Raw genomic sequence first — 27,382 nt, forward strand, 5'->3', positions numbered from 1 at the left:
ATACTTTGTGTGAACATATCTTTTAATCTCATGCTGTGATACAACTGTTAGACCTAAGTAAACAATGCTGAGAAGAAGTTTAAAAAATTAATCACATGAATTGTTCAGACAATGCTAGTGTACTGGAGGACTAATTAATGAACCTTTTCTGATGAATGATGTTCCTTTACATTCAGTTTGAATATAATATTTTTATTCAAAAAAACTCAGGCTCAGTAAAACAGTCCTAGGGACACATGCAGCTTAGTTGAGCTTGAAAATATAAAGTTATGTTCAGTTCATTGTGCTCCCCATGAAATGCAATGTTTAATTATTTATTAGTTGGTTTTACATAATTCTTTAGTCAATAGTTGCTGCAGGGCCTGCCTCACATGGCTTGTAGTCATATCACTTTAAGTAAACCTGTTATTTTTAAGAATAGTAGCTCACTGCAGCATCTTGTTGAAGCTAGTCAAGTGCAGGAATTTTGTTTTCTTTAACATCCAGCATATCAAGTCTTGCAGGGGCATGAAGAAGTAATGTGAGCACTGAAAGCCAGAATTTAGTCCTGGTACCCCAAACCTCCATGGCCTGTTTTAAATTGTTTCTTCTTCATTATGGTGAACAATTCTATGTTCTGTACATAAGTGTAACATGAAAAATCTAGCTAATAGCATAAGGACAATGTGAAAAGGAGGTCCCTTTAGCCACATTCGTAAAATTTGTGTTCTTTTCCTGTCCAGTGCTTCCAATTAAGTTAATTATAAGCTTTCTACAGAAAGAGATACAAGGTATAGTTTAAAGTGGGGGGCAGTGTTTAAGTTAAAACATAGCTGCAATAGTGACTTCATTTTTCTTTTTTTTAACAAATAAAATTCATTCAAGGTTTAGAAGTTATATTATTTATTAATTAATTCTTTACATGAAATCTGCAATGAATCTTTTATGTCTTATAATTTTTAGAAATGCTGCAAAATGTTGCACCCATTTGGCCAATCCATCATTACAGCGTTATTCCTGTTTTGTAACAAGGCATCCTATGTATTTGCAAAGTGAAAACCAGACATATTACAAAAAAATGAAGAATGATTTAAATGTCACTTTTCAACAATAGGTCCTGTAATTTTCCTTTTTAAATTTTTCTATTCATAATTTTACCTTTTAAATATATTCACTTACTTTCTCTATTATTTTCTGTACAGCAGAGATGAAAAAGCTCTGAATCCCAAATGTGAAAAGTGTAAAGCTGGAGTTGTACTGGAATGCATGGAAGTTGATGTCCGTTAATCCTAGGGCTATATTATGTGTACTACTAAAGTGTGGTCTTTAATATTGACTAATTGAGTAGCAAGAATAATCTGTTTTTTTTTGTTCTGTCTATGTTTAGACTAACATGGTGTCCATAGAAGGTCTTACCAAAGTTGTTGACCCATCCCAGCTCACTCCTGAGTTTGATGGCTGTCTAGAGTACAACCATGAGGAGTGGATTGAGATCCATGTGGCCTTTGAAGACTTCATAAGCAATGCATCACACATGTTATCCAGACTGGAAGAACTGCAGGAGATGCTAGCCAAAAAAGACTTCCCTCAGGACTTGGATGGAGCTAGAAAAATGATTGATGAGCATACACTACTGAAGAAAAAAGTCATCAAAGCTCCAATTGAAGAGCTGGACCTAGAAGGGCAAAAATTGCTACAGAGAATTCAAAGTAGTGAAAGTTTTCCCCATAAGAACTCTATATCAGGGAATGCAGATTTTCAGGGCCTTGTACCAAAAGTGTCCAGTATGCTGGACAGACTGCACTCAACCAGGCAGCATCTGCATCAGATGTGGCATATACGCAAGCTGAAACTGGATCAGTGCTTCCAGCTTAGGCTGTTTGAACAAGATGCAGAAAAGGTAAGGTTACATAAACCATTCAGCATGCATAACAATTATCATTGGTCTTGGAGTATTAATGGTATTTCTCATCGCCATTAATGAATTTAATTTGAATTTATGCATTGTAAGCTAAAATATAAAATTTTTAAGTATTTGAGAAACAAAACAGTACAAGTTGAATGTCATTTTAGTTGATTAGTCAGAATAATTATGAGAACACAGTGGTATGGAGATATATACCTCTTTATACCTTATGTCGATTGAGGGGGTGCTCAGTTGTCAGATTGGTATCTTTTGAATTAGGTATTAAACTGGGGTCCTGTTGGCCTGTTCAGGCACTATTCTTCAAATTAGAGCAGGGGTGAGTGCTTATGGCCAAAAAATAAAATTGAAACATTAAGTAGATGAATGAATTGCTTTTGTACTTTGCTTTTAGAAAATATTTTCTATAATTCTCTGCTAAGTGCTTTGATATTTCCTGAGGGTATGGTAAGCATTCTGTTTTAGATATAGATATGTATACATGAAAATTAAAATCATATAATTTCTGATAATCCCCCAAGGATATTGAGTGGATTTGAGCAAGCAGGGGTAGCCCTGAACCTTTGGCTGCAGAAGAAGGGAGAAAGCAAACCTTTGACTAATCAGAGTGAAGGAACAAGGAATAAGAGCATTTAGCACTTCAAACCTGTTCTGCTATTAATTTAAATCCTGGCTAATTTGTAACTTAACTCTATCTAGCTACCTTAATTCCATAAGGGTAGTAAAAATATACTAATTTATCTTGAAATGTTCAAGTGATACCACTTCAACAGCTTTTTGGTGGAACGTGTTCCAGATTTCCTGATTTTTTTTTTATAGAAGAGTACTTCCAGATGATGATGATGTTAACGAACGCTATAATTTTTAAGGCTTATGTGGATTTTCCTACCAAAGGAAATATTTTTATTTTTTGTACTCTTATAAATTCCTTTAACCATCTTAAATACTCTCATTAGATATAGAGTCTTTAATTTTCTAAATTAAAGGGAGTAAGGGTCAAGCTACCATTCTGAGTCTTTGCTGTACTTCCCTGTAAGACCATTATGTGTCTTTGCTGAAAGTGATACCCTGAACTGAATAGACTTTCATCTGAACTTTAACTAACTGTAATAAAGTTTTCACCCCTGTGTATTCCAGCTCCCTTCCCTTTGTATTCCAACCCTTTTGAGATATAGGTTAACATTCCGAAGTCTTGTAATTATAATTTTTACTGGTTTATTAGGTTTTAGTGATTGCTGTATTTAGTTCCCTAAATCATCATCACAATTCCTAGCTTCTCACCTTTTAGAAAATACTCTATTATGGGTCCAAAGTGAATGTGATTGTGGTTTGTTAAGTTGACCTCCACCTGTAATAGACTTTTATGCTCACTAATGTAAAAATGCCACTTTGCAATATTCTTCTGCCATCTGTACTTATTACTATGCCGCCTAACGTGGCGTTAAACTGGAATGCAGGATCTCTATTCCTTCATCTGTGTCACTTATAAATATAGTTGAAAGTTGAGGCCTTTGCTTGATCCCTGTGGGACATCACAAGTCGCATGCTACCAATTTAAATATATATCTATTATATCTACTTAATGTCTCTGAACCCCTAACCAATTTAGATTTTAATTGAAAAATATAGAACAATCAGAATGATTAAAAATACTTTTTAAACTCATCAGTTAAGGGAAAAAATATGCCGCTACTAGAACAGCTCAAGTACCTGGAGAATACTGATTTTTATGTGACAGTCAAGTTTGACCTTCCTATTTATATATAGCACCATTCGTTGGCATCACAAAAGGGAACCTTCAGACATCTTATCATGATATTGGAAACATTTCAATTTAATGTTTCAATGGAAATTGCATTGCACAAAGTGGTTTTAATATATTACCAGTTGATGTAGGCTTAAAAAGGTTACCATAAAGCTTTAAGGACTGAGTAGCTGGATCATGACACCTGTGTTTTGTAGTATGGTATGTGTGGTTCTGAAATCAAAGAAATTTAGGAGGCTGACCAGTAAATTTGAACACATTTCATAGCATTGAAAAAACTTCAGTAACACGAGATGAGCTATGCACAGGTAGCTTTAAAAATATAGTTCAAAGTTTGTGAGAAGATTTGTAGCTTGGGTGCTCGTTGTTGTGGTTCTGTTCGCCAAGATGGGAATTTGTGTTGCAGACGTTTCGTCCCCTGTCTAGGTGACATCCTTAGTATCCTTAGTAGCCACACCAGCTATCCTTAGTAGCCACACAAGCACATGACAAGCAACATGAATTTGACTGGGACAACACTACTATCATAGGACAAGCCAAACAGAGAACAGCTAAGGAATTCCTAGAGGCATGGCATTCATCCACAGATTCAATCAATAAGCACATCGACCTGGACCCAATATACTGACCATTGCAGCGGACAGCTGGAACTGACAACCAGAAGCGGCAGGTTCGAACCATTACAAATGCCGGAGGAAAGATCACAGAAGCGCTTCACAGGAGGCTCCCAAGCACTGAGGATGTCACCTAGACAGGGGACGAAACGTCTGCAGTTTAAACATATAGTTTTGAACTGTGATTTGATGTTGAAATGTGTCCATTGTTGTGGCCAGGGACGTTAGCAGTAGAAAGAAGCAGACTAAATGGATGCTAAGAGTATTGGCAGAACCTTCATAACTTTTGATAATTGTAACCTTTGATATCTTCTCCAGCACAGTTATCATAGAATCATAGAACCCTTACTGTGTGGAAAAAGGCCATTTGGCTCAACAAGTCCATGCCGACCCATTTTGCTACTCTATTGCACTGTATTTACCCTGACTAATGCACCTAACCTACACATCCCTGAACACTACAGTTAATTTAGCAGGGTTAGTTCTCCTAACCAGCACATCTTTGGATTGCGGGAGGAAACCAGAGCACCTGGAGGAAACCCATGTAGATACTGAGAGAATGTGCAAACTCCACATAGATACTCACCTGAGGCTGGAATCAAACCCAAGTCCCTGACGCTGTGAGGCAGCAGTGCTAATCACTGATCCACCTTGCTATCATGCCCGTTTTGATTGCAAAGCAGTTCCTCCCACAATTATTTGAGTATACTGTACTATATTTAATATATCTATAATGTATGTGTGTAAACACACATCTATGAATTGTATAAATATTTATTTTATGAATTTTCTCCAGAATTTGTTTTGCAGTGTCAGGATTTTTTATTGTTAGCATACACTCAGCCTCCAGTAAAAGGTTCTGAGGCAATAAGCTAAGGTTCTGTTTATCGTCTTAACTTACATAATAGGTTATTTGCAAATATTTAAACATATGCAAAGTATTTCTCCTATGGTACTGGTCAATAGGGTTAAAGTTAGTGTTAGTGTTCAGGATGTGTAGGTTCGGTGCTTTGGTCAGGGGTAATATAGAGTAATAGGGTAGGGAACGGGTCTGGGTGAGTTACTCTTTGAAGGGTTGGTATGGACGTGTTGGCCACGTGGCCTGTTTCCACACTGTAGGGCTTCTATGATTCTATGAATGTTTATTGGCAACAACACCCAAAAATGGATTACCAATCGATTATCTCATTTCTGTTTGTGCGATTTGACATTAAAAAAAAATGACCATTGGGGTTTTCCTACATTAGAGCAGTGATTTAAGTTAAAAATAATTAATTGATGGTGAAGTACTTCAGGGCATTCTCAGGATGTGAAAGACTTTGTATATTGGAAGTTGTAGCTTTGATCTCTACTTGATCTCAAAATATGTGACCACATGTGCCCAAATCAAGTTTCTTCAATTGTATAGCTGCTGATGTTGCGAATTTCAAATGGCTAATTGTTTGACCTATAGGTTTTGAGCTTGGTAGCGTAAGGCAGTTTTGTGCAAAGAGACATCTTAGCTTCTCTACTGAACTTGGATGGCAAACATTTAATAGCAGCCTGTAGCATGGGACTGCCCTGATACAGGGAGCGTCCTGAATCGGGCATGTCAACACCACCTGTAAACATTGGATATTATGATCTGTTTTGAGTAGTCAAAGCCGGTGGTTGACGGTAAGCTGCCAGCATTTGTTTTAAATTCCTTAACTCAGACACCATCACTTTTTTTTAAACAGTAATATGCTTAACAACATTTGCTGAAAGATAGAATTAACCTTGAAACTTTAATTAGTAGGTTTTTAAAGCTAAGTTTTAAATATATTTTCAAAAGGAAACTAGAATTTTTAGCTTTGACCTTCGCGCCATGTGTTTGTCCCAATCTTTAATTTACTCCATATATATCTTATTTAAGTTTCTTTTCTTGGAGGATGGGGAGGGGAATGGTTTTATAAATCCTTTACTTTGACTGGTTCTTGGAGAACCTAGTGACATCACTTCAGCTCAATACTGTGATTCCTCAGTCATGAATACTGACCTGTTTCAGTTCAACTGCATGAAACTGGAAGTAAAATTCCTGTTAGAGATAAAACTAGGTTGCTCGTTGAGGTGGAATTCCTTGTCAGCAACAAGCTACCTTGCTGGCTGCTGACTACAAAATCTGAAGCAATGGTAATGAATCTTTAGTATCTATCTAATCAGGTAACAGTATAAAACTCAGTCAAAGGACAGCATGTTTGATGATCTAGAACTTCTTCATGTTATTGAGTCATCATCTGGGTTTATATGCTCAAGTGCTGGAATGGGACTTGAATTCACCATCTTCTGAAACAAGGGTACTACCAACTGAGCCATTTACATGCTTGTGTTCAGCTATTTCTCCGGGTCATGCAATACTGCAGTGTATGAAGGATACTAGTTTAAATTCTGCATCTACAGTGATGAGTATGCATCGGGGGGAAGTGAGGACTGCAGATGCTGGAGATCAGAGTCAAAACGTGTGGTGCTGGAAAAGCACAGCCAGTCAAGCAGCATCTGATCCGAGGAGCAAGAGAGTCAATGTTTCAAGCATCAGGAATGTCATGAAGAAATATTCTCGAAACATCGACTCGCCTGCTCCTCAGATCAGATGCTGCTTGACTGGCTGTGCTTTTCCAGCACCACATGTTTTGACTAGTATGTATCAGCTGTGCATACTGCATAAATTTGAAGCATTTATTTAGTAACTTTCTATCTTGTAATTCATTATGTGTATCAGCTGTGCATATTGCATAAATTTGAAGCATTTATTTAGTACCTTTCTAACGTGTTATTAATTATGAATAATTCACATAATCTTCACATCACTGATTCTTTTACTGAATTTTTGGAAAGCAGTTTGACAGAAGTCAAGTCACTTTAAATTTTCATAATTCCACTGTCGCTATGTATGCATCGTTCTGTTGCCAGACTCAGATCGTAAACATCTGTATAAATGCTTGATAAAATTAGCTGTGTTTGTTCAAGCGTTATTTACGAAAAAAAGATGAAGATGAAGGAAGTATATGCTCTTAAATTTAACTGATCCATTTTGTGTGCGGTACATTCTATGTTTTCAGTCATTGGTGTCCAGTAACTTACAGGTAAACATTGTACCTCCTGATGTATTGTTTCATAAAACTAATTAAGATTCAATGTGTTTAATAAATATCCTGCTTCTATTCAGATGTTTGACTGGATCTCTCACAACAAAGGACTCTTTTTGAACAGCTACACAGAAATTGGAGCTACTCATCAACATGCAATGGAACTTCAAACACAGCACAATCACTTTGCAATGAACTGCATGGTAAGGGCCAGTAGATGAGAAGTGGTCAAAGGTTATTGCATTCCTTTTACTAACTTAGTAAAGGACTGTGATTATTTTTATTAATGAATAGAACAAGTTTTTTTATCATTAATGTGAATCTTTTTAAGCCTGTTTTCATGGGCTTTTGTACTTTTAATGTAAAATTAACAGCATCCTAACCCCGTGTTGTAATAGATGTTGTAGACCTAACTTTTCCAGTTAATGAGTTCTACCTAGGCATTGATAGAGAATACATTTTGTACACAAGTTTAGATTGAACCCCATCTCAATGTATCTATTAGGGAAAGAAATCTGCTATCCTTACCTAGTTTTGCTTCCTTGTGACTCCAGACCCACAGTCATGTGGTTGACTCTTAAGTGCTCTCTGAAATTGCCTAACAACATTACAAACTGTAAAAGCTAGGACTGAGACTGGACAGAGCACTTGGCATCAATCTAGGTACTGGAAATGACAATGGCAAGTTCAACCCTGTTGACTGTGCAAAGTTCTTCTCACTCGTGTTTGAGGACTTGCACTAGAATTGATTGAGAGCTGTCTCATAGACTGGTTAAGCAACAGTCTGTCTCAGAATTACATGTTTCAGACAGAGTTCAGCACACCACTACCATTAGCCTGAAGTCTGAACTGCCACATGGACTCACGTACATTGGCAGTGCAGTGATATATGGTCAGGATGGAGTTACCTTGCAAATTCTGAACATTGAAACAGGATTCCATGAAGTCTCATGCATCAGATGGGCAAGGAAACTTTTTGCTGACTTGGAAGGTCAGCACTGGTTCAGTGAGGAATGTGAGACAGCATGTCAGGAGCAACATCAGGCATACCTAAAAATGAGATGCCTGCTCAATGAAATAAAACACAAGGGATACTTGACATGCCAAACAGCATCAGGTTAAGCGATCCCAAAGCCAATGAATCACAGATAACCTCTACAGTCCTGTCACATCCGGTCATGAACGGTGGGGACAATTAAGCAACTCACGGGAGGAAGGGAAGCTCTACAAACATTCCCATTCTCAACGATGTAGAAGGCCAATACATTAGTGCTGAAGACAAGGCTGACACACTTGTAACAATCTTCAGTCAGAAGTGCTAATTGCATGACTCAATGCAGCATCCTGCTGTGGTCCCCAGCTTTGCAGTTGCCAATCCACAGTTATTTCTATTCATTCCATATGAAATTCTGATAGATGCTACAAAGGCTATGGACCCTGACAACATTTCGATGATGATAAAGATTTGTGCTCCAGAGCTAGCTGCACTCCTTGTCTCGTTTTCCCAGTACAGCTACAACATAGGCATCTACCTGGTAATGTGGAAAATTGGCCAGGTTTGTCTTGTGTAGGACAAATCCAATATGTCCTACACAAGACAAACCACCCTATCAATCTTTTGCAAAATGATGGATGGAATCATCATGCTGTCAAGCAACATGTGCTCAATAGTAACCTGCTCAGATTGCATTCTGCGTGGGCCACTCAACTCATGATTTAATTTGAGCCTTAGTTCAAAATCGACAATGACAGGTGAACTTCATGGTGAAATGAGAGTGACTGTTGATGAATTAAAGTCACATTTGACAGTGTGGCATCAAGTGACCCTGGGGAAATTGGAGTCCGTGGGAATCAAGGAGGAAAGTCTCCACTGATTCTTATTATATCTGCTACAAAGAAGATGGTAAAAACCGAAAAAAAACTGCAGATGCTGTAAACCCCAAACAAAAACAGAAATTGCTGGAAAAGCTCAGTAGGTCTGGCAGCAGCTGTGGAAAGAAATCAGAGTTAATGTTTCACGTTGAGTGACTCTTCCTCAGAACTGATGGTAACTAGGAAAATGTCAGTTTATATGCAGAAGATTGGATGGGAGAGCATGGGGATAAGGAGTAAAGCGATAGGTGGGGATAGACCCCAAAGAAAGAGAGGAGCAGTTAGACAGAGAAAGGAATGGATAATGATCTGGCTGGAAGGGTGAATAGCAATTAATGGGGCAGTTAGTGGCTATCTATGGATTGTGTGTCATAGTCGAACTACGTTAGTAAGGCCTGATGTGTGGGGTTAGGGATAAGGACATGGGAGATCTCAAGCACTAAAGTTATTGAACTTAATTTTTTTTTCCGCTTGAGGACCCTGCAGCCCACTGGGCTCAATAGCAAGTTCAGTAACTTTAGGGCTTAAGTTCTCCCATATCCTTATCCCAACCCTCCACACGTCAGGCCTTGTGAACACACAGTCTGCTATCACACACAACCCACTGTTAGCCACTAATTGTTCCCATTAATAGCTATTCACTCTTCTAGCCAGATCGTTAACCACTTGTTTGTCTGTCCAATTGTTCTCATTTCCTTTTGTGCTCTATCCCCACCTCTTGTTTAATTCTTACCCACTCCCTACCTTTTGCATATAAACTGACATTTTCCTAATTATCATCAGTTCTGAGGAAGGATACTTGACCTGAAATGTTAACTCTGATTTCTCTACACAGACAGTTTCTGTTTCTGTCGATAAAGAAGTTGGCTGTGGTTGTTGGAGGTCAATCATCTCAGTCCCTGGACATAACTGCTGGAATTCTTCAGGGAAGTATCCTGAGGGAGGGTTCAGTCTTCTAGAGCTACTTCATCAATGGCTGACCCTCTGTTGTAAAGTCTGCAGTGAGAATATTTGCTGATCATTACATGATGTTCAGCACCATTCGAGATTTTTAAGACACAGAAACAGCCTGTGTTCAGAAGTAGCAAAACTTGGATAACATCTAGATTTTTAAAAGATGTGCTTTCCAGTCAGAGGCTAATTCTCTTCTCTGTTTGTATCTGATGGGTTCTACACAATGTCGGCAAGTTAGCTCAGCCAGTTAGGCAAACGGGGTTGGGGGCCAGGAGTCTGATGTGCCAACCAGGGAGGAGTAAGAGGGATTGAGAATCCGGTGGACCTTCAGTATTGAGGAGTGATGAATCAGTAGGCTGGGAATAGGTGGGGTGATAATTGGCCTGCCTTGCTTGGAGGGTTTGGAGGGGCAAGAAAGTGGTTGGAGTGGGGTCAGGGAGGGATAACATGAGTGATTGACTGTTTGGGGGCTCACTAGATGAGAGGTGAGAGACTGACTGGTTGTGATGCTGTCCATCCTGGTGAGTAAGAGAGTAAGAGGGGTGATTGGTTGGCTGGCTGGCTGAATAAATGTCTCTGAGTGTGTTAGCCGAGTGTGTGATTAGAGGATAAATGCCAGTACTACAGATACTGGAGATTGGAAATAAAAACAGAATAGTGGAGAAACTCAGCTGGTCTGGCAGCACTTTGTGGAAAGAAAACAGTTATTATTTTGAGTCCAACATGACTGAGAACTGGCTGAGAGAGTGAGAAACTCAGTGGGAGGCTGGATGAGTAATAGGAATATTGTTGGGTGAGTGAACAACTGAGTAAGTGACTGACTATGTCTGAGGTTTGGGTGGTAGTATGGCTGACTATATGGGTGAGTGAGTGACTGGCTGAGCTACTAGATACCTGATTCAGTGAGTGACTGAGAGCTGAGTTGGAGCAGTGTGTTTGAGTGAATGGAATGATGTCTGAGTAAGTGCGAACTGATGACTGACCTGGAGTGTGGGTTTGTGAATGACGGGGGCTGGTGGATGATTGGTGTTCTCCTCTCCCACTACTAAATCCTATCCACAAAGCATTAACTATCTGTATTTTAAGTCACGGAAAAATAGAGAGAGAAAGTGTGAGAGAGATCATATTGTTTAAAAAGAGATCAGTTTTACCTTGAAAAATCTGTCACTATATAATTCAAAAAGGTAGAAGTGAAAAAGATTAGCAATTCTGTTATCTCACCATCACTGTTATTTTGTATCAGGGTTAAGGAAGAATGAAAATCGATACAGAATGCTATTATTTTGATATGTGAACATAACAGGTTTGTCTGGATGAGTTTTCTATTCTCACATGGAGGGCAGGTCTTTTTGCAGTTGGGCATCAGTGATTAGTCCTTCAGAATGACTCCACAGCCATAGATAGATGAACATTGATTTACTGAGTACTTCTCAACTTTTTTCTTCTACTAAGACTTGTCATAGAATTTCTGCAGTGTGGAAGCAGGCTATTCAGCCCATAAAGCCCATATCAACCCATCAAACAGCATCCCCTGTTTACCATGGTTAATCCATTTAGCCTACACAACTCTGGACACCATGGGCAATTTAGCACGGCCAGTCCACTTAATTTCCACATCTTTGGAATGTGGGATGAAACTGGATCACCCAGACGAAACCCACGCAGACACTGGGAAACTGTGAACTCTGAGAGTGGAATCCAACTGGGTCCATGATGCTGTGAGGCAGAAGTGCTAACTACTGAGCCACTGTGCTGCTTATGTTCCAGTGCACCTGCAATCTAACCCAATTTCCAATAATACTGTGGCAGAACAAGTGGATAAACTTATCTGAAGAGAATGGAGGCCAGCTGTATGATTCCTCAATTATTTAAATTTGACAGCTGAATTTAACCTATATTTTTTCAGTGCCCTCATGAGAAAAGATTTGCCAAGTTTATACATTTTGAAAAATTTGAAGCAAGCAGCTGATTTAATTAAAATAGTTAAATGTAGATTTATTTTGTTTTATCTTGTTTAAATTCCTCACTTGTTCATTTTTGCTGTTACTGTGCATGATGCCATAAGTCATCAATTTCACTTCATCAAGAAATTTGTTTTGTGCTGGCTATGATACATGCTGCTATAGCCTATAGTTGCAACATTTAAAAGACATTTGGATAGGCTCATGAACAGAAAAGGTTTAAAGGGATATGGGACTAGTTTAGTTTGGGAAACTGAAGGGTTTTCTTCTGTGCTGTATGACTCTAAGTACATTTGACAGTCTGTATTAGTTGCTGTCAAATCAAATGTGATTATATTCAACTGGAACAATAGTTTTTTAATATAAGAGGAAATACTGTGGATTCTGGAAAACTGGGGAAAAAAACACCAAGTGTTTGATGTACTCAGCAAGACTGGCAGCATTTGTGGAGAGGGAAACACTTACCTGTTAACTTGAAACATTAACTTTGTTTCTGAGTTCACAGAAACCTGTCACATTTGTAATAGTGCTGAACCTGGATGGAACTATCATTTCAAATTTTAATAAATCTTTGTTTTTCATTAAGTTACTATGTTTCAGCATTCCTTACAACCAACAGCAAGATATTTGCCAATAAACCTGTATGCCTGCAGAACAACATTGTCCCTTTATGTGAAATCTTTTGGTGCAGTGAGTTTGTTAGGCATAGGGTCAGAATTAGGCCATTTGTCCCATCGAATCTGCTCAGCCATTCAATCATAGGTGATATACTCCTCACCACCATTTTCCTGCCCTCTCCCATAATCCTTCAACCCATCACCAATTAAAAATCTTAACTCCTTAAATTTACTCACTGTCCCAGCATCCACTAAGCTTTGGGGTAGCGAATTCCACAGATTCACAACCCTTTGGGAGAAGTAGTTTCTCTCAGTTCTGTTTTAAATTTGCTACCCCTTATCCTGAGACTATGACTTCTCATCCTAGAATGCCCTAAAGGAGGAAGCATCCACTCCAGTTCTATTTTATCCATACCTTTTATCATCTTGAATACCTCAATTTGATCTCCCCTCATTCTTCTAATTTCCAGAAAGTATAGGCCTGAACTGTTCAATCTCTCTTCATACAATCGAGTGATCCTCCTCTGAACTGCCTCCATTGCCACTACACCTTTCCTCAAATAAGAGGACCAAAACTGTGCATAAGACTCCAGGTGTGATCTCACCAATGCTTTGCGTAGTTGCAGTAATACTTCCTTACCTTTATATTCTATTCTTTTAGCTATAAAAGCCAATTTTCTTTATTATCTGCTGTACCTTTTCTGTGACTCATGAATGAGGATACCAAGATCCATCTGCAATGGAGCACGTTGAAGTTTCTCCCCATTTAGATAATAGGTTGCCTTCCCATTTTTCCGACCAAAATGCATGACCTCACACTTATTCATGTTAAATTCCATCTGCCATATTTTGACTCACTCACCTAACCTATTTATATCCTTTTATAAGGTTCTTATTTCCTCACTGAAATTTACTGTCCTGCCTATTTTTGTCTTCCACAAATTTGGCTATCGAGCCTTCTATCCTGTATTTAAGTCATTAATGTAGATTGTAAATAGCTGGGGTCCAAACACCGAACTCTGTTGTACACCATCATTTACCACTTGCAATCCAGAAAAATCCATTTATCCCAACTCTCTGTCTTTGTCCACCAGCCAATCACCTATCCAAGTTAATAAATTATCCCTAATTCTATGTGATCCAACCATGTGAATTAACCTTTTGTGCGGCACCTTATCAGACGCCTTCCGAAGTTCAGATAAATTAAACTACAGGATCCCCATTATCCACTTTGCTTGTTACATCTTTGAAGAACTTTAGCAAATTAGTCAAACATAAAACCATGCTGTCTCTGATGGATAGCGATTTGACTTTCCCAATGTACTGATATTATTTCCTTGATAATTGATTCTAACATTTTCCCAGCAACAGATGCTAAACTAACTGCTCTGTAATTTTCTACATACTGCCTCCATCCCTTTTTGAATAAGGGCTTTACGTTAGCATTTTTCAAATCCACTGGATCCTTTCCCATATCCAGGAAATTTTGGAATATTGTAACAAATGGATCGATTGACTCCATTCTTTAATACCCAAGGATGTAGGTCATCAAGCTTGAGGGACTTGTCTGCTCTCAGTCCTAATAGTTTGCTAATTACCCTTTCCCTCTCGATTTTGATTGTTCTAAGCTGTACCCTTTCTATTGCCTTTGATCTACCTGTTCCAGTAGGAATACTAATATCATCCACTATGAAGACTGAGGCAAAGCATTGATTTAGCATCTCTGCCATTTGTTTTCGCCACTCTTAATTTTCTGGTTTCATCTTCTCAGGGACGAACATTAACCCTAATGACTGTCTTCTCTTTCATATATTTACAGAAGTTTTTGCTATCCTTTTTGATATTTTGTGCTAGTTTTCTTTCGTGATTTATCGTGGCTCTTGTTATTACGTTTTTTTTTTAGTATCCCTTTGTTTATGTTTGAAAGTTTCCCAATCTTCCAGTCTGCCACTGGTCTTTGCACCATGGTGTACCTTAGTTTTTGATTTCATATTGTCCTTGACCACCTCGTTTTTTTAGCCACAGATGTTTTTTTACTATCCTTTACCATCTTTCTTTTAGTTGTGTGGAATTGAGTAGCTCCTTAAATGTCTGCCACTGCGCATCGCTGTCTTACCTTTTAGCCTTCCTGCCCAATCTACTCAGGCCAAATCTGTCCTTGTGCCTATGCAATTTCCTTTGTTTAATTCCAGAACACTACTGTGGGACTCCGCTTTTTCACCCCAAACTGAATTTTGAATTCTATCATACGATGGTCACTACTCTCGAGAAGATGCTTAACTATGATGTCATTGATTAATCTCTCCTCATTACACAATACGAAGTCCAGAATAGCCTGTTTTCAGGTTGATTCCACAACATACTGCTCCAAGAAAGAATCTCTAATACAGTCAATGACTGTGCCTGCAAGCTAGCCTTGTCAATTTGATTCTTCCAATTTATGTGCATGTTAAAATCAACCATGATTAATGCTGTACCTTACTTGCAAGCCTCTAATATTTCCTGGCTTGTAATGTGCCTCACTGCGGAACTACTGTTTGGGGACCTATAGATTGCTCCTATCAAGTACTTCTTCCCTTTGCTATTTCTTATTTCTACTCAACTGATTCCACATCTTGATGTCCCATGCTTATGTCATTTCTCATTACAGCACTGATCCCTTTTTTCATTCACAAAGCTACACCATTTCTTTTTCCTTTCAGTCTATCCTTCCGAAATGCTGAATACCCTTGGATATTCAATTCCCAGACCTGGTCTCCTTATAGCCATGTCTCAGTAATTGCTACCAAATTGTACTTTTTTGTTTCTATTTGTGCCATTAACTCATTAATCTTATTGTGAATGCTTTGTGCATTTAGATACAAAACTTTTAACTGTGTTCTACTGGTAAATTTCCTTACTCTTTTATAGAATTAGAATCCCTACAGTGTAGAAACAGGCTCTGATCCTCTGAAGAGTAACCCACCCAGACCCATTCCCCTACCCTATATTTACCCAAAATCAATACACCTAACCTACACATCCCTGAATAATGGGCAATTTAGTAAGGCCAATTCACCTAACCTGCACATCTTTGGACTGTGGGAGGAAACCCAGAGCACCCGGAGGAAATCAAAGCAGACACTGGGAGGATGTGCAAACTCCATACAGACAGTCACCCGAGGGTGGAATCGAACCTGAGTCCCTGGCACTGTGCAGCAGCAGTGCTAACCACTCAGCCACCGTGCTGCCCGACTCAGGATCTCTCGCTAGGAATTCCATGGTGCATAAAAACATTCAACTGTTCTGTCCCTCACCTTTATTGTCTGGTAACCAGCTGCCACATAGCTAACCTGCACTCTTACTCCTCCTTTAATTTGAGTTTTCTAATTTCCCCTGCAATTGACCCCCCCCCCCCCCCCCACCACCACCACCACCACCACCCCCACCACCACCACCACAGCCATTTTGTCTAAAGGCCTAGTTATGTGACTTGCAGGACTGCAGTCCAGCACGATTCAGATGAAGACCATCCCATCGGAACAGGTCCCTTCTTCCCCAGTACTGGTGCCAATGTCCCATAAATTTAAACTCATTTCTCCCACACCAATCTTTAAGCCACACGTTTACCTCCCTGCGGCTCAGGTAATAATCTGAGATTATTACCTTTTTGGTTCTTCTTTATAGTTTTGCTCCTAGCTTTTCATACTCCCATAACGGAACCTCTGTCCTAGTTTTATCTATATCATTGGTACCCACGTGGACCAGGACAACTGGATCTTTACCCTCGCACTCTAAGTTCCTCTACAGCCCAGAAGAGAGACCCTGAACATCAGATTGGCAACATAACCTTTGGGACTCTTGATCCTGGTCACAGAGAACAGTGTCGATGCCCCTAACTATACTATCCCCAACTACGACTACATTTCTTTTCTCTCCTCCCACTTGAATGGTTCCCTGCACCATGTTGCTGTGGTCAGTCGGCTTATCCTCCCTTCTCGAACCTGTTGGACAAAGGCTAAGGCTCCTGTAATTTTACCTCCTGGATCCTGCTAAGCCACACCCTCATGTCCCTGACCACTGGCCGAATTCAAGTTAGTTAGTCTAAGGGGTGTGACTCTCCAGGTAACTCTCCCCCTCTCTGACATGTCACTACATTCGAAGCTCAGAATCCAGCTCATCAACCCATGGCTGGAGTTCCTCGAGCAACCAACACATACTACAGATGTAGTCACTGTGAGCCACAGTGGGGTGCTCCAGCTCCCACATCATGCAGGAGCAACACATCACCTGACCCTCCATCCTTATTTTCTGCATTTAGTTTGTAAAAAAAAATTAACTGTTTTTAATCTCTGCTTATTATCTCAATCTGAACAGGAGTTCTAACCAATAATTTGACACAGACTCAATTTAACCCAGATTCAAATTTAGCAGATTCTGTATTAAGCAATCAAATCACACCTTTCCTGTATCGTCATTTTTCAATCGCACCCCCCAGTAGAAAACCTCAGAATCAGGAACTCTTATCTTCCCAGGCTGTCCTCCCATTCATTCCCACTCAGCTCCGCTCCTGAAGTGAAAGCTGCAAATCCGCAATGTATGTTTTTACTATCATTTACTGCCATTCAAAGCCCCTAGAGTTGAGAAACTTCAAATGGCAAGAAACCATGAAATGCTTCAAGTTAATATTCAACTTCTAGCACAAATGAAAGGTGTAATGTTCAAAATGAGATGCAATTGTTGAAGCTCAGATTACCACCTAATATTGCAATGCACTGTGTGATTACCGAATAAGTTACAGTTTTGCAAATCATACAAAGGTGGATGTTACTTTAAGTAATGAAAAATCCGGATTGCTTTCTATTTGAAGGATATTGCTATGTTTTGAAGAAGTAGGACCTGCAATATTTTTCAGCCGATAATAGGGTATTAAGAATGTATTTTTAATCATTCATTAATGTCCACTACTATAACAATTCAAACGCTTTTCAATTTTAAATAGTTTTATACACATTTTATATGTTTAAGGCGCACCAACTATTTGGGTGCCACCACTGATATACACAGTTCTGCAGCCAAATGTTACCGTAGAAGCAGTTTAAAAGTTGCAGATTTTCATGCTTATATTTAAAGCAGTATTATTCAGACTACCTAGTACTGTCAACATTGAAAACCTTCTGGATAATAAGTTTGATATAATTATTCATCAACTTTATTACTGTTTTCATTATTCACAACTCTTCCAAGTTTTATACAATGTGTATATTTTTAAATTGTGCCTTGAATATCCCAGTGTGGATCATTAATCTGTAATAAGAAAAGCAGTGATTGTCATACTGACTTTTTGGGATGTCCAGTGTATACTTGTACCGAGTTTCAAAAAAACAACCGTTCACTACAGTTCTGTAATTGCTGGGCCAATCCTGACAGCCTTTCTGAAACAAGGTTGCATAATGTTTGCAGTTTTCCAGTCCTTTGGCATCTGCCCTGAATCTAAGGCAGACTGAAAGTTTATGGCCAGTGCCCCTCCAACTACTACTCTCACTTCTTTAAAATGCATTGGATGCATTTCATTAGATTCCAGTGAATTGTGAACTTTAAATACCAACAGTCTACCAGCAGTCAGTCCTTATCAATTTTGAACCCTTCTAGTTAGAGTTTCTTCCTCCAGTCACAAAACTGCCATCTCAGGAATCAGGATGAAGAGGGACTGGATTGGCTAGGACTATATTCACGGAAGTATAGAAGAATGAAGGCGGGAGGGATCTCTTAGAAGCTTCTAAAATCTTAAGAGGACCAGGCAGGATAAATGCAAGAACAATGTTTTTTCAATGACCAGGGTATCACTGTTTAAGGATATGGGAGAGGCTGTTTAAGACTAAGATGAAGAGAAATTTCTTCAAGCAGCGAGGTGCCAGAAAACTGGAGGGTGGCTAATGTAAAGGAAGTGAGGAGTGCAGATGCTGGAGATGAGAGTCGCGCTAGAAAAGCATAGCAGGTCAGGCAGCATGCGAGGAACAGGAGAATCGAAATTTCGGGCATAAACCCTTTATCAGGAATCACGGCTAATATGGTGCCATTGTTTAAGAAAGGTGGTAAGGCAAAACCAACGAACTATAGACTGGTGAGCCTGACATCAGTGGTAGGTAAGTTGTTGCAAGGGATTCTGAGGGATAGAATTTATATGTATTTGAAATACAAGAACTGATTGGAGATAGTGAACATGGCTTTGTTTGTGGGAAATAATGTCTCACTAACTTGACTGAGTTTTTTTAAAAAGTGACAGAGAGGATTGATGAAGGCAGAGTAGTGGATATGGTCTGTATAGACTTCAGTAAGGTATTGGACATGGTTCTGCAAGGTCGACTGATTAGCAAGGTTAGATCACATGGAATCCAGGGAGAGCTAGCTATTTGAATACAAAATTGGCTTGAAAATAGCAAACAGGGTGGTGATGGAGGATTAACTTTTGGACCAGAGATGCTGCAAGTATCGGTACTATGTCCGCTACGTTTTGACATTTATATAAATGATTTCAATATGAATATAGGAGGAATGGTTAGTAAGTTATAGAAATGTGCAGCATAGACCCTTTGGTTCAATACATCCAGGCTGACCAGATATCCTCAACTGATCTAGTCCCATTTGGCCCAACTCTCTCTAAACCTTTCCTATTCATGTACCCAGGCTGATGCCTTTTAAATATTGTTATTGTACCACTCTCCTCCACTTCCTCTGGCAGCTCATTCCATGCACCCACCACACTCTGTGTGCAAAAGTTGCCCCTTGGGTCCCGTTTAACTCTTGCATCTCTCACCTTAAACCTACACCCTCTAGTTTTGGACTACCCTACCCTGGGGAAAGGACCTTTGCTATTCACACTATCCATACCCCTCATAATTTTATAAACCTCTGTAATGTCACTCAGCCTCCGAAGCTCCAGGGAAAATAATCCCAGCCTACTCAGCCTTTCTCTACAGTTCAAACCCTCGAACCCTGGAGGATTGTAAATATTTTCCGAACACTTTCAAGATTCACAACATCTTTCCTGTGGCAGGAAGACCAGAATTGAACACAGTATTGCAAAAGTGGCCTAACCAATGTCCTGTACAGCCACAACATGACGTGCTATAATCAATTCACCGACCAATTAAGGACAGCATTCCAAAAAAACCACCTTCACTACCATGTCTACCTGCAACTCCATTTCCAAGGAACTCTGAACCTGTGCTCCAAGGTCTCTTTGTTTGGCCACACTTCCCAGTGTTTCAGTTCTGCCCTGATTTGCCTTACCAAAGTGCAGCACTTCACATTTACCTAAATTAAACTTTCTACCACTCCTTGGCCCATTTGCCCATATGATCAAGGTCCTTTTGTAATCTGAGGTAACCTTCTTCATTGTCCACTATTCTACTAATTTTGATGTTATCTGCAAGTTTACTAACCATACCTCCTATATTCACATCCAAATTATTTACATAAATGACAAAAAGCAGTGGACTAAGCACTGATTGTTACAGCACGGATTCTGCAGAATCATCCCTTCTGAGTTTGCTGTTGTTATTTCCACAACCTAGATGCATCCCAAATGATTTCAGGTCTCTTTTGAGAGCACTTTGCAGTTTGACGTAAATGTTTTTGTGAGTCCATTTCCAAGGGCACAGTTGTGGCTCGAGTCACATATAGGCCAGACCAGGTAGGGACAGTAGATAACCTTGCCTAGAGGGCATTGTTAAACCTGATGTGTTTTTATGACAAGCCAAATAGTTTTATATCCATCATTAGACTTTTCATTAAAACCCGGCCCCTAGGTTATGTAGATAGATTAGAGACATGGGGCTGGTCTCCTTGGAGAAGATAATGTTGAGTGGTGATTTTACAGACGCTCTCAGAATTATGAGAGGTCTCTACACATAATAAATTTTCAGAGAATTAGATGTACTGCCAGAGTATAAATTGGAGGCAAGAATATGACAGTATTGGCAGATCAAAAGAAACTCTTCAGAATATTGTTGATGTAAAATCCAGAATTTGAGAGTGTGGATTAAGTATGAGCACTCCCAACCCCCTCTGCTCAAACCTCTGAAAAATTGAGTCAATAATTAGAATCATAGAATCCTTACAGCGTGAAAACAGGCCACTTAGCCCGTCGAGTCCAATCCGGCCCTCCAAAGAACATCCCACCCAGACCCAGCCCCCTGTAACAATACAAGGAATACATTGAAATAAACTGGAGTGAATTATCACTTTGAAATAAATCAATGTTTGTCTAGTTAGAATAAATGGTAACAGATGAAGGCAGATGTGATGCCGACGTTATAAGGATTGAGCTTGCCTGAAGTCATTTTGTGTGGATGCCAAAATTGGTGCTGTAGTGGGCCGTGAAGAAGGATATCTCAGTTTAACGGGACCTTGATCAGATGGGTCAATGGACCGACGGACTAAGAAATGGCAGTTGGAGTTTAATTTTGATGAATGTTAGTTTATGGATTTTGTAAGGCAAATCAGGATAGGACTTGTACACTTAACAGTAGGGTCCTGGGAGTGTTGCTGAATAAAGGGTGCAGCTTCATAGTTCCTTGAAAGTGGAGTTACAGGTACACTGTAATGAAGAAGATGCTCAGTACATTTTGTCTTCATTGGTCAGTGTATTGAATATAGAAGTTGAGGTCATTTTGCTGCTGTATTCGACATTGGTTATGCCATTTTTGGAATACTGCATTCAGTTCTGGTCTCCCTGCTTTCGGAAAGATGTTGTTAAACTTGAAAGGGTGCAGAAAAGATTTCCAAGCCTATTCCTGGGGTTGGAGGATTTGAGATATGTGAAGAGGCTGAATAGATTGGGGCTATTTTCCCAGGAGCATCGGAGGCTGAGGGGTGACCTTATCGAGGTTTATAAAATCATGAGGGGCATAGATGGGTTAAATAGCCAAGATCTTTTTCCCAGGTTAGTGGAGTCTTATTATTTCTGTATTTCTCTTATTTATTATTTATTATTATTTCTCATCTTCCTTTCTTTTGTTATGAAATCAGTGTTCATGATTCACAGATCCTCATTAAAGACAATGAGGAGAAATAAAAATGTAACTACTGGGGAGCAAGATATATTTTATCAGAATGAATTTTTATGATCTACATCTTTAAAAGGAAATTTGGTTAAATGTTCAGTAAAGAGGACGGCGTCTTGCGGAGACATGAGACAATGGGAGTAGTTTTGACTTTTTGTAGAAAGCTTAAGTTGAGTGCTTTCTTCCTGTATTGTAAACCTGTCTTGTTCTGTGGTACTGGACCTTAATTCATGCATTATGAAATGGTAAAAGCCAGAGAGAAGAATTTTGACCACAAAAGGTATAAAGCAGTTAATCATATATCAGCCTAACTTTACTAATGATAAAGGTTCATATCAGGGCAGGATTTATACACTTAATGGTAAGGTCCTGGGGAGTGTTGCTGAACATAGAGAATTTGGAGTGCAGGTTCATAGTTCCTTGAAAGTGGAGTCGCAGGTAGATAGGATAGGGAAGAAGATATTTGGTATGCTTTTCTTTATTGGTCAGAACATTGAGTATAAGAGTTGGGAGGCCATGTTGCAGCTGTACAGGACAGTGGTTCGGCCATTTTTGGAATATTGTGTGCAGTTCTGGTCTCCTTTCTATAGGAAGGATGTTGTGAAACTTGATAGGGTTCAGAAAAGATCTAAAAGCATGTTGCCAGGGTTGGAGGCTTTGAGCTATAGGGAGAGGCTGAATAGGCTAAGGCTGTTTTCCTTGGAGCATCAGAGGCTGAGGGGTGACCTTACAGAGGTTTATAAATCATGAGGGGCATGGATAGGGTAAATAGACAAGGTCTTTTCCCTGGGGTGGGGGAGTCCAGAACTAGATAGCATAGGTTTTGGGTGAGAGGGGAAAGATTTCAAAGGAACCTAAGGTGCAACTTTTTCACACACAGGGTGGTGCATGTATGGAATGTGGTGCCAGAGGAAGTGGTGGAGGCTAGTAGAATTACAGAATTTAAAAGGCATGAAGAAGGGTTTAGAGGGATATGGGCCAAATGCTGTAATGAGACTAGATTAATTTAGGATATTTGGTCGGCGTGGACGAGTTGGACTGAAGGGTCATTTTCAGTGCTGAACATTTGTATGACTAAGTGGCTATCAAAATAATTGTCAAATTGTAAAGATGTAAGTTAAAGATAACTATTATGGAGTTGTAAAGATGAGTTATATACAGGTGTTAGAATTCTTAGAGTAAATAGCTGATTTAAGCAAGTGGAGTGGAATATGCCAGCATTGATAGAAAATTACCTCTTGGAAGAAAATAGCCAACCAAAGTTTATCTTCTGGTTTGGGGAGATGTAAACATGGTGTCTCCAAGAGATTTTAGTTCATTCCATAGCTTCTCTTCCTTTCTCTCCTTTCGTGTGCATGTTCTCTTGTATTTCCAAATAAATAATTTACTTGTGAAGAGAATTGGAAACATCTCCAGTAATACATAGGTTAGTAGATTGGTCAGATAAAATTTAATGGAGAGAAATCTTAGGAGAGAATAGAAGAAGAATTGGATGTTTAATGGTAAAACTGTAAGAACTTTTTTTTCCCCCAAGGTTACTATTACATTTTTTCCAATTGGCAATTCGGGATAAGCTTTATATGCTGGCCTTACCATTGATACCCACGCCCTGTGGATGAATAAAGCAAACCACATGATTGATATTAGTGTACATAAATTATAATGTCAAATTAGATGTTTAGCTTGGAACTTAGGCCACTTTGGTAAAAAAAATCTCTTTTAACTGGAGCCATAAAGTATAATTACCATCCCTAGATTGTTTTAAATTGAACTAAATGTGCAAGTGTACTGTTGTGGTTGACATTCTAATTAGACAATAGAGAGCATGTGTTAGAAATGGGATGGACTGTCAGAATATTGAAATACGGTACAATACTGATGCACTCAGACATCATAAGCAGATTGTGGTTAATAAATAGTAACATTCAAAACGTATAACGGAAAATGTAACTTCATTGCTTTATACGTTTTGCTCTATTTTTTCCTATTTTAATGGTGTTTATAAAACCATTTTTTGCTTGTTTCCGACTATTTTCTCTGTCCCATATGTTTTGTCATCTTTTGGTTTTCTATACTTTCTTTCTCCTTGTTTTCTCTTAATTTGTTTCTGTGTTCTCTAATTTCTGGGAAATGGTACTGTTGATTATAAATGGGAGGCAACAGCTGTTTATCACAAAAGGTAATATTTTGAACTCTAATAATTTTTCGTGTTGTTTTCAATCTGCCATGTACGGTTATTTCTACAGCACCACCTACTGCTGTAAGGCTTTTCAAAATGATTTAGTAATTTTAATTGTAATAATTACTTTTTAAATTTATATCAGAATGTGCTCTTTTCTTTTAATGCACAGCTTGGAACTTGGAATTACACTTGTTACTTTCTTTGTATAATAATAGATATTCTTCAAATATTTGAATCTTTTTAGCAGGGAGCCATTTTAAGGGTACATGGCAATCATTCCTAATATTCGCCTCTGGTCTTTCTTATGACCGACAGATAATGGGGTTGTGGTGGATGTTCAGACTGCATTAGCACGATTACAGTGGCGAGGTGTTCTTAATATTTGACTTTATTGCAAAACACAGTTGTCTTTTCAGAGAAAACCTGTTACGTTCTAACACTAACTACTTAAGTTGCTAATCTGAAGAAAGGTTGTTTGGACTGTATGATAAAATGTTTAAGTAGCCTTTTTGTCTATCTTGTTGTCAATTTCAGTTAACCAAAAAGAAATTTACATTTGACAATTTAATTCCCTGCCTTTTCATATTCTTTCAGAATGCATAAACTTTTGAATGTTAAGATTCATTTCATGTTAGTTTGCACCTATTCAAGCTGCCCACCATTTGGGTACTAGATTGTTTATTTGTCAAATTTTCTTTTGTGTTTTTCCAAAGAATGTATATGTAAACATCAATCGCATAATGTCAGTGGCCAATCGTTTACTGGAATCGAACCATTATGCCTCTCAGCAAATCAAACAGATTGCCAGTCAGTTGGAGCTGGAGTGGAAGGCATTTGCAGCTGCACTGGATGAACGTAGCACCTTGCTCGACATGTCTGCTGTCTTTCATCAGAAGGCAGAACAGGTCAGTAAATGCTGTCAGTATGTATAACTGCTGTTTATATGGTCAGTGCGCCAGAAGTAATTAAATTGTTAAGCATTTTGTGTAAATTGTATGCTATGAATAGGTTTCTTGTAGAGTTAGAAAAATGTATTTGGACAAACAGATTAGTAATCTCCATTTGCCAGATCTTTGCACATGCATTTAACCTATATGTATTACTTTGTGGGCTCTTAATGTCCTCTTCACAATTTACTTTCCTACATATCTTTGTGTCATCACCAGACTTAACTACCATATCTTTGATTCTTTCATCTAAATCATTTATATACATTGCAAACAGTGGAGACCCCAGTACTGATCTTTGTAGCATACCATGCATGACATCATGCCAGCCTGAAAAAGGATCCATTTATTCCTACTCTCTGCTTCCTGTTAGCTGGTCATTATTCTGTCCATGTCAGTATGTTACTTCCAATGTCACAAGCTTTTATTTTCCACAATAACCTTTTCAAATGCCTTATGGAAATCTAAATAAATGGTTTCCCTTTATCCACAGCCCAAGCTTTTTCTTCAAGAACTCCAGTAAATGAGTTAAACATTACAAAACCGTGTTGACAGTGCCTGATTACCTTATAAAAGTGCCCTGCTATGACATTTGTATAAAAAATAGATTCTAATATTTTCCTTATGACAGATGTTAAGCTAACTGGCCTATAATTTCCTGCTTTCTACCTCCATCCCTTTTTAAGAGTTACATTAGGTATTTCCCAACCTTGAGGAGCCTTCCCTAAATCTACTGTGTTTTGGAAGATTAAAACAAGACAACAGCTGTTATACTTGCTACTTCTATAAGACCACAGGATGAAATCCATCAAGCAACTTGTCAACTCGCAGTGACTTCAATTTATTCAATGCTACTTCCCTGGAAATTGCAATTTTCTGGAGCTCCTCCCCCATTTTCAGCATCTGATTTGAAGCTATTTTTGAGATGTTACTTGTATCCACTCTAGTGAAAATCACGCAAAATATCTGTTCAATTATAAAAGCATTAAATATAGGGACACAAGTAGGCCATTCAGCCCATTGGTTCTACCCTGCCTTTTCCCCCATAATCATTGATTTCCTTACTGATTAAAACTCTGTTGATCTCAGCCTTGAATATTCTTAACAACGCACCCTCAACTGCACCATGTAGTAAAGAATTCCACGGAGTCACTACCCTTCAAAAGAATAAATTCCTTCTCATCACAGACTTAAATGTGTAACCCTAATTCTGAGATTTATGCCCTCTGGTCCTAGACTTTCCCATAAGGGGAAACAACCTCTCCAGTCAAATTCCCTTGTAACTTTGTATGTTGCAATAGGATAACATGTCGTATTTCCATATTCCTTATAATTCACTTGCAATCTCCTTATGCTCCATTACCAATTACAAACTCATCTTATAGGCCAGCACTCATAGAGTCATACTTCTGTTAACTCTCTTTTTAAAATACCTGAAGAAACTTCTTCTATTTGTTTTGATGTTTTTGCCTAACATTTTCTTGAACTCTTAACTTCTGCCTCCTTATTAATCTTTTAGTAATCCTTTTCTTTGTTTTTAATGTCCAATCCAATCTTTTGACCTGTAATCTATCTTTTCACAATTGTATATCTTTGAGTTTAATATTGTCTTTGACTCTTTTAGTAAAACACAGATGGTAGTTTTGTCTCTTATAACTTTTCTTATTTGTTGAAATTATACATTTTCTGGAGTATCCCCTAAATATCTGCCTCTTTATAAATCTATTCCTTAACCTAAATTGCTGATGCACCAAAGCTAGTTCTGCTTTTATGCCTTCATTATAACCCTTGTTTAAACTCAAAATGATAGTCTTGGACCACACTTCTTCCCTTTAATGCGATTGAATTCTACATATAATTTAAGGTCACTCTACCCAGGGGCACTTTCACAATGAGGCCGGTATTAAACCCATTTCCTTGGTTGAAACCTGGTCAAGTGCACCCTGCTGTCTGTTTAGTGCCATAACATGCTGGTCTAAGAAATTAACCCAAAAGTATTGAACAAATATCTCATCTAAACTACTTTTCCCATCTGATTTTTCCAGTCTGTATGTAAGATAAAATCCCCCATGATAATTGCTGTACCCTTCTATAAGCTTTCATTTTTTCCCTCCTTGATATCCCATGTAGTTACTGTTATCTTTATGGAACCCTCACAAGTGACCACTTGCCTTTATGGTTCCTCATCTCTACCAAGAATGCTTCAATATTCTAGTTTCCTGAATTTAAATCCTGCCCCTCAGTTGTGTTAATATCTTTTCTTCCATCCTTTCCTAACTCTTGTCCTTCCTAAATATCACATGCCATTCAATATTCTGGTCCCAATTTAGGTTATCCTGCAGCCATATCTCAGTAATGGCCTGTACAGCGTTCTTATTTATCTCAATTTTTTTTTCTACTAGTTCATTAGTTTTGT

The 27,382-nt window shown here is 38.6% G+C and overlaps 1 protein-coding gene across 3 annotated transcripts in view; it reads left to right on the plus strand.

Annotated features, from left to right (window-relative positions):
• Positions 1 to 27,382, plus strand: part of LOC122550233 (triple functional domain protein) — a 581,330-nt gene that overhangs the window by 220,029 nt on the left and 333,919 nt on the right. For all 3 annotated transcript variants that reach the window (XM_087987024.1, XM_087987025.1, XM_087987026.1), the window contains exons 5-7: positions 1,367 to 1,879; positions 7,467 to 7,589; positions 24,733 to 24,924. In XM_087987024.1, coding sequence (XP_087843150.1) covers positions 1,367 to 1,879; positions 7,467 to 7,589; positions 24,733 to 24,924 — 828 coding nt within the window. The remainder of the gene's footprint in view (positions 1 to 1,366; positions 1,880 to 7,466; positions 7,590 to 24,732; positions 24,925 to 27,382) is intronic.

Source organism: Chiloscyllium plagiosum, unplaced genomic scaffold (assembly GCF_037043375.1).
Source record: "Chiloscyllium plagiosum isolate Xiang-an unplaced genomic scaffold, Cpla_swu_hap1 HiC_scaffold_5, whole genome shotgun sequence".
Taxonomy (NCBI): Eukaryota; Metazoa; Chordata; class Chondrichthyes; order Orectolobiformes; family Hemiscylliidae; genus Chiloscyllium; species Chiloscyllium plagiosum.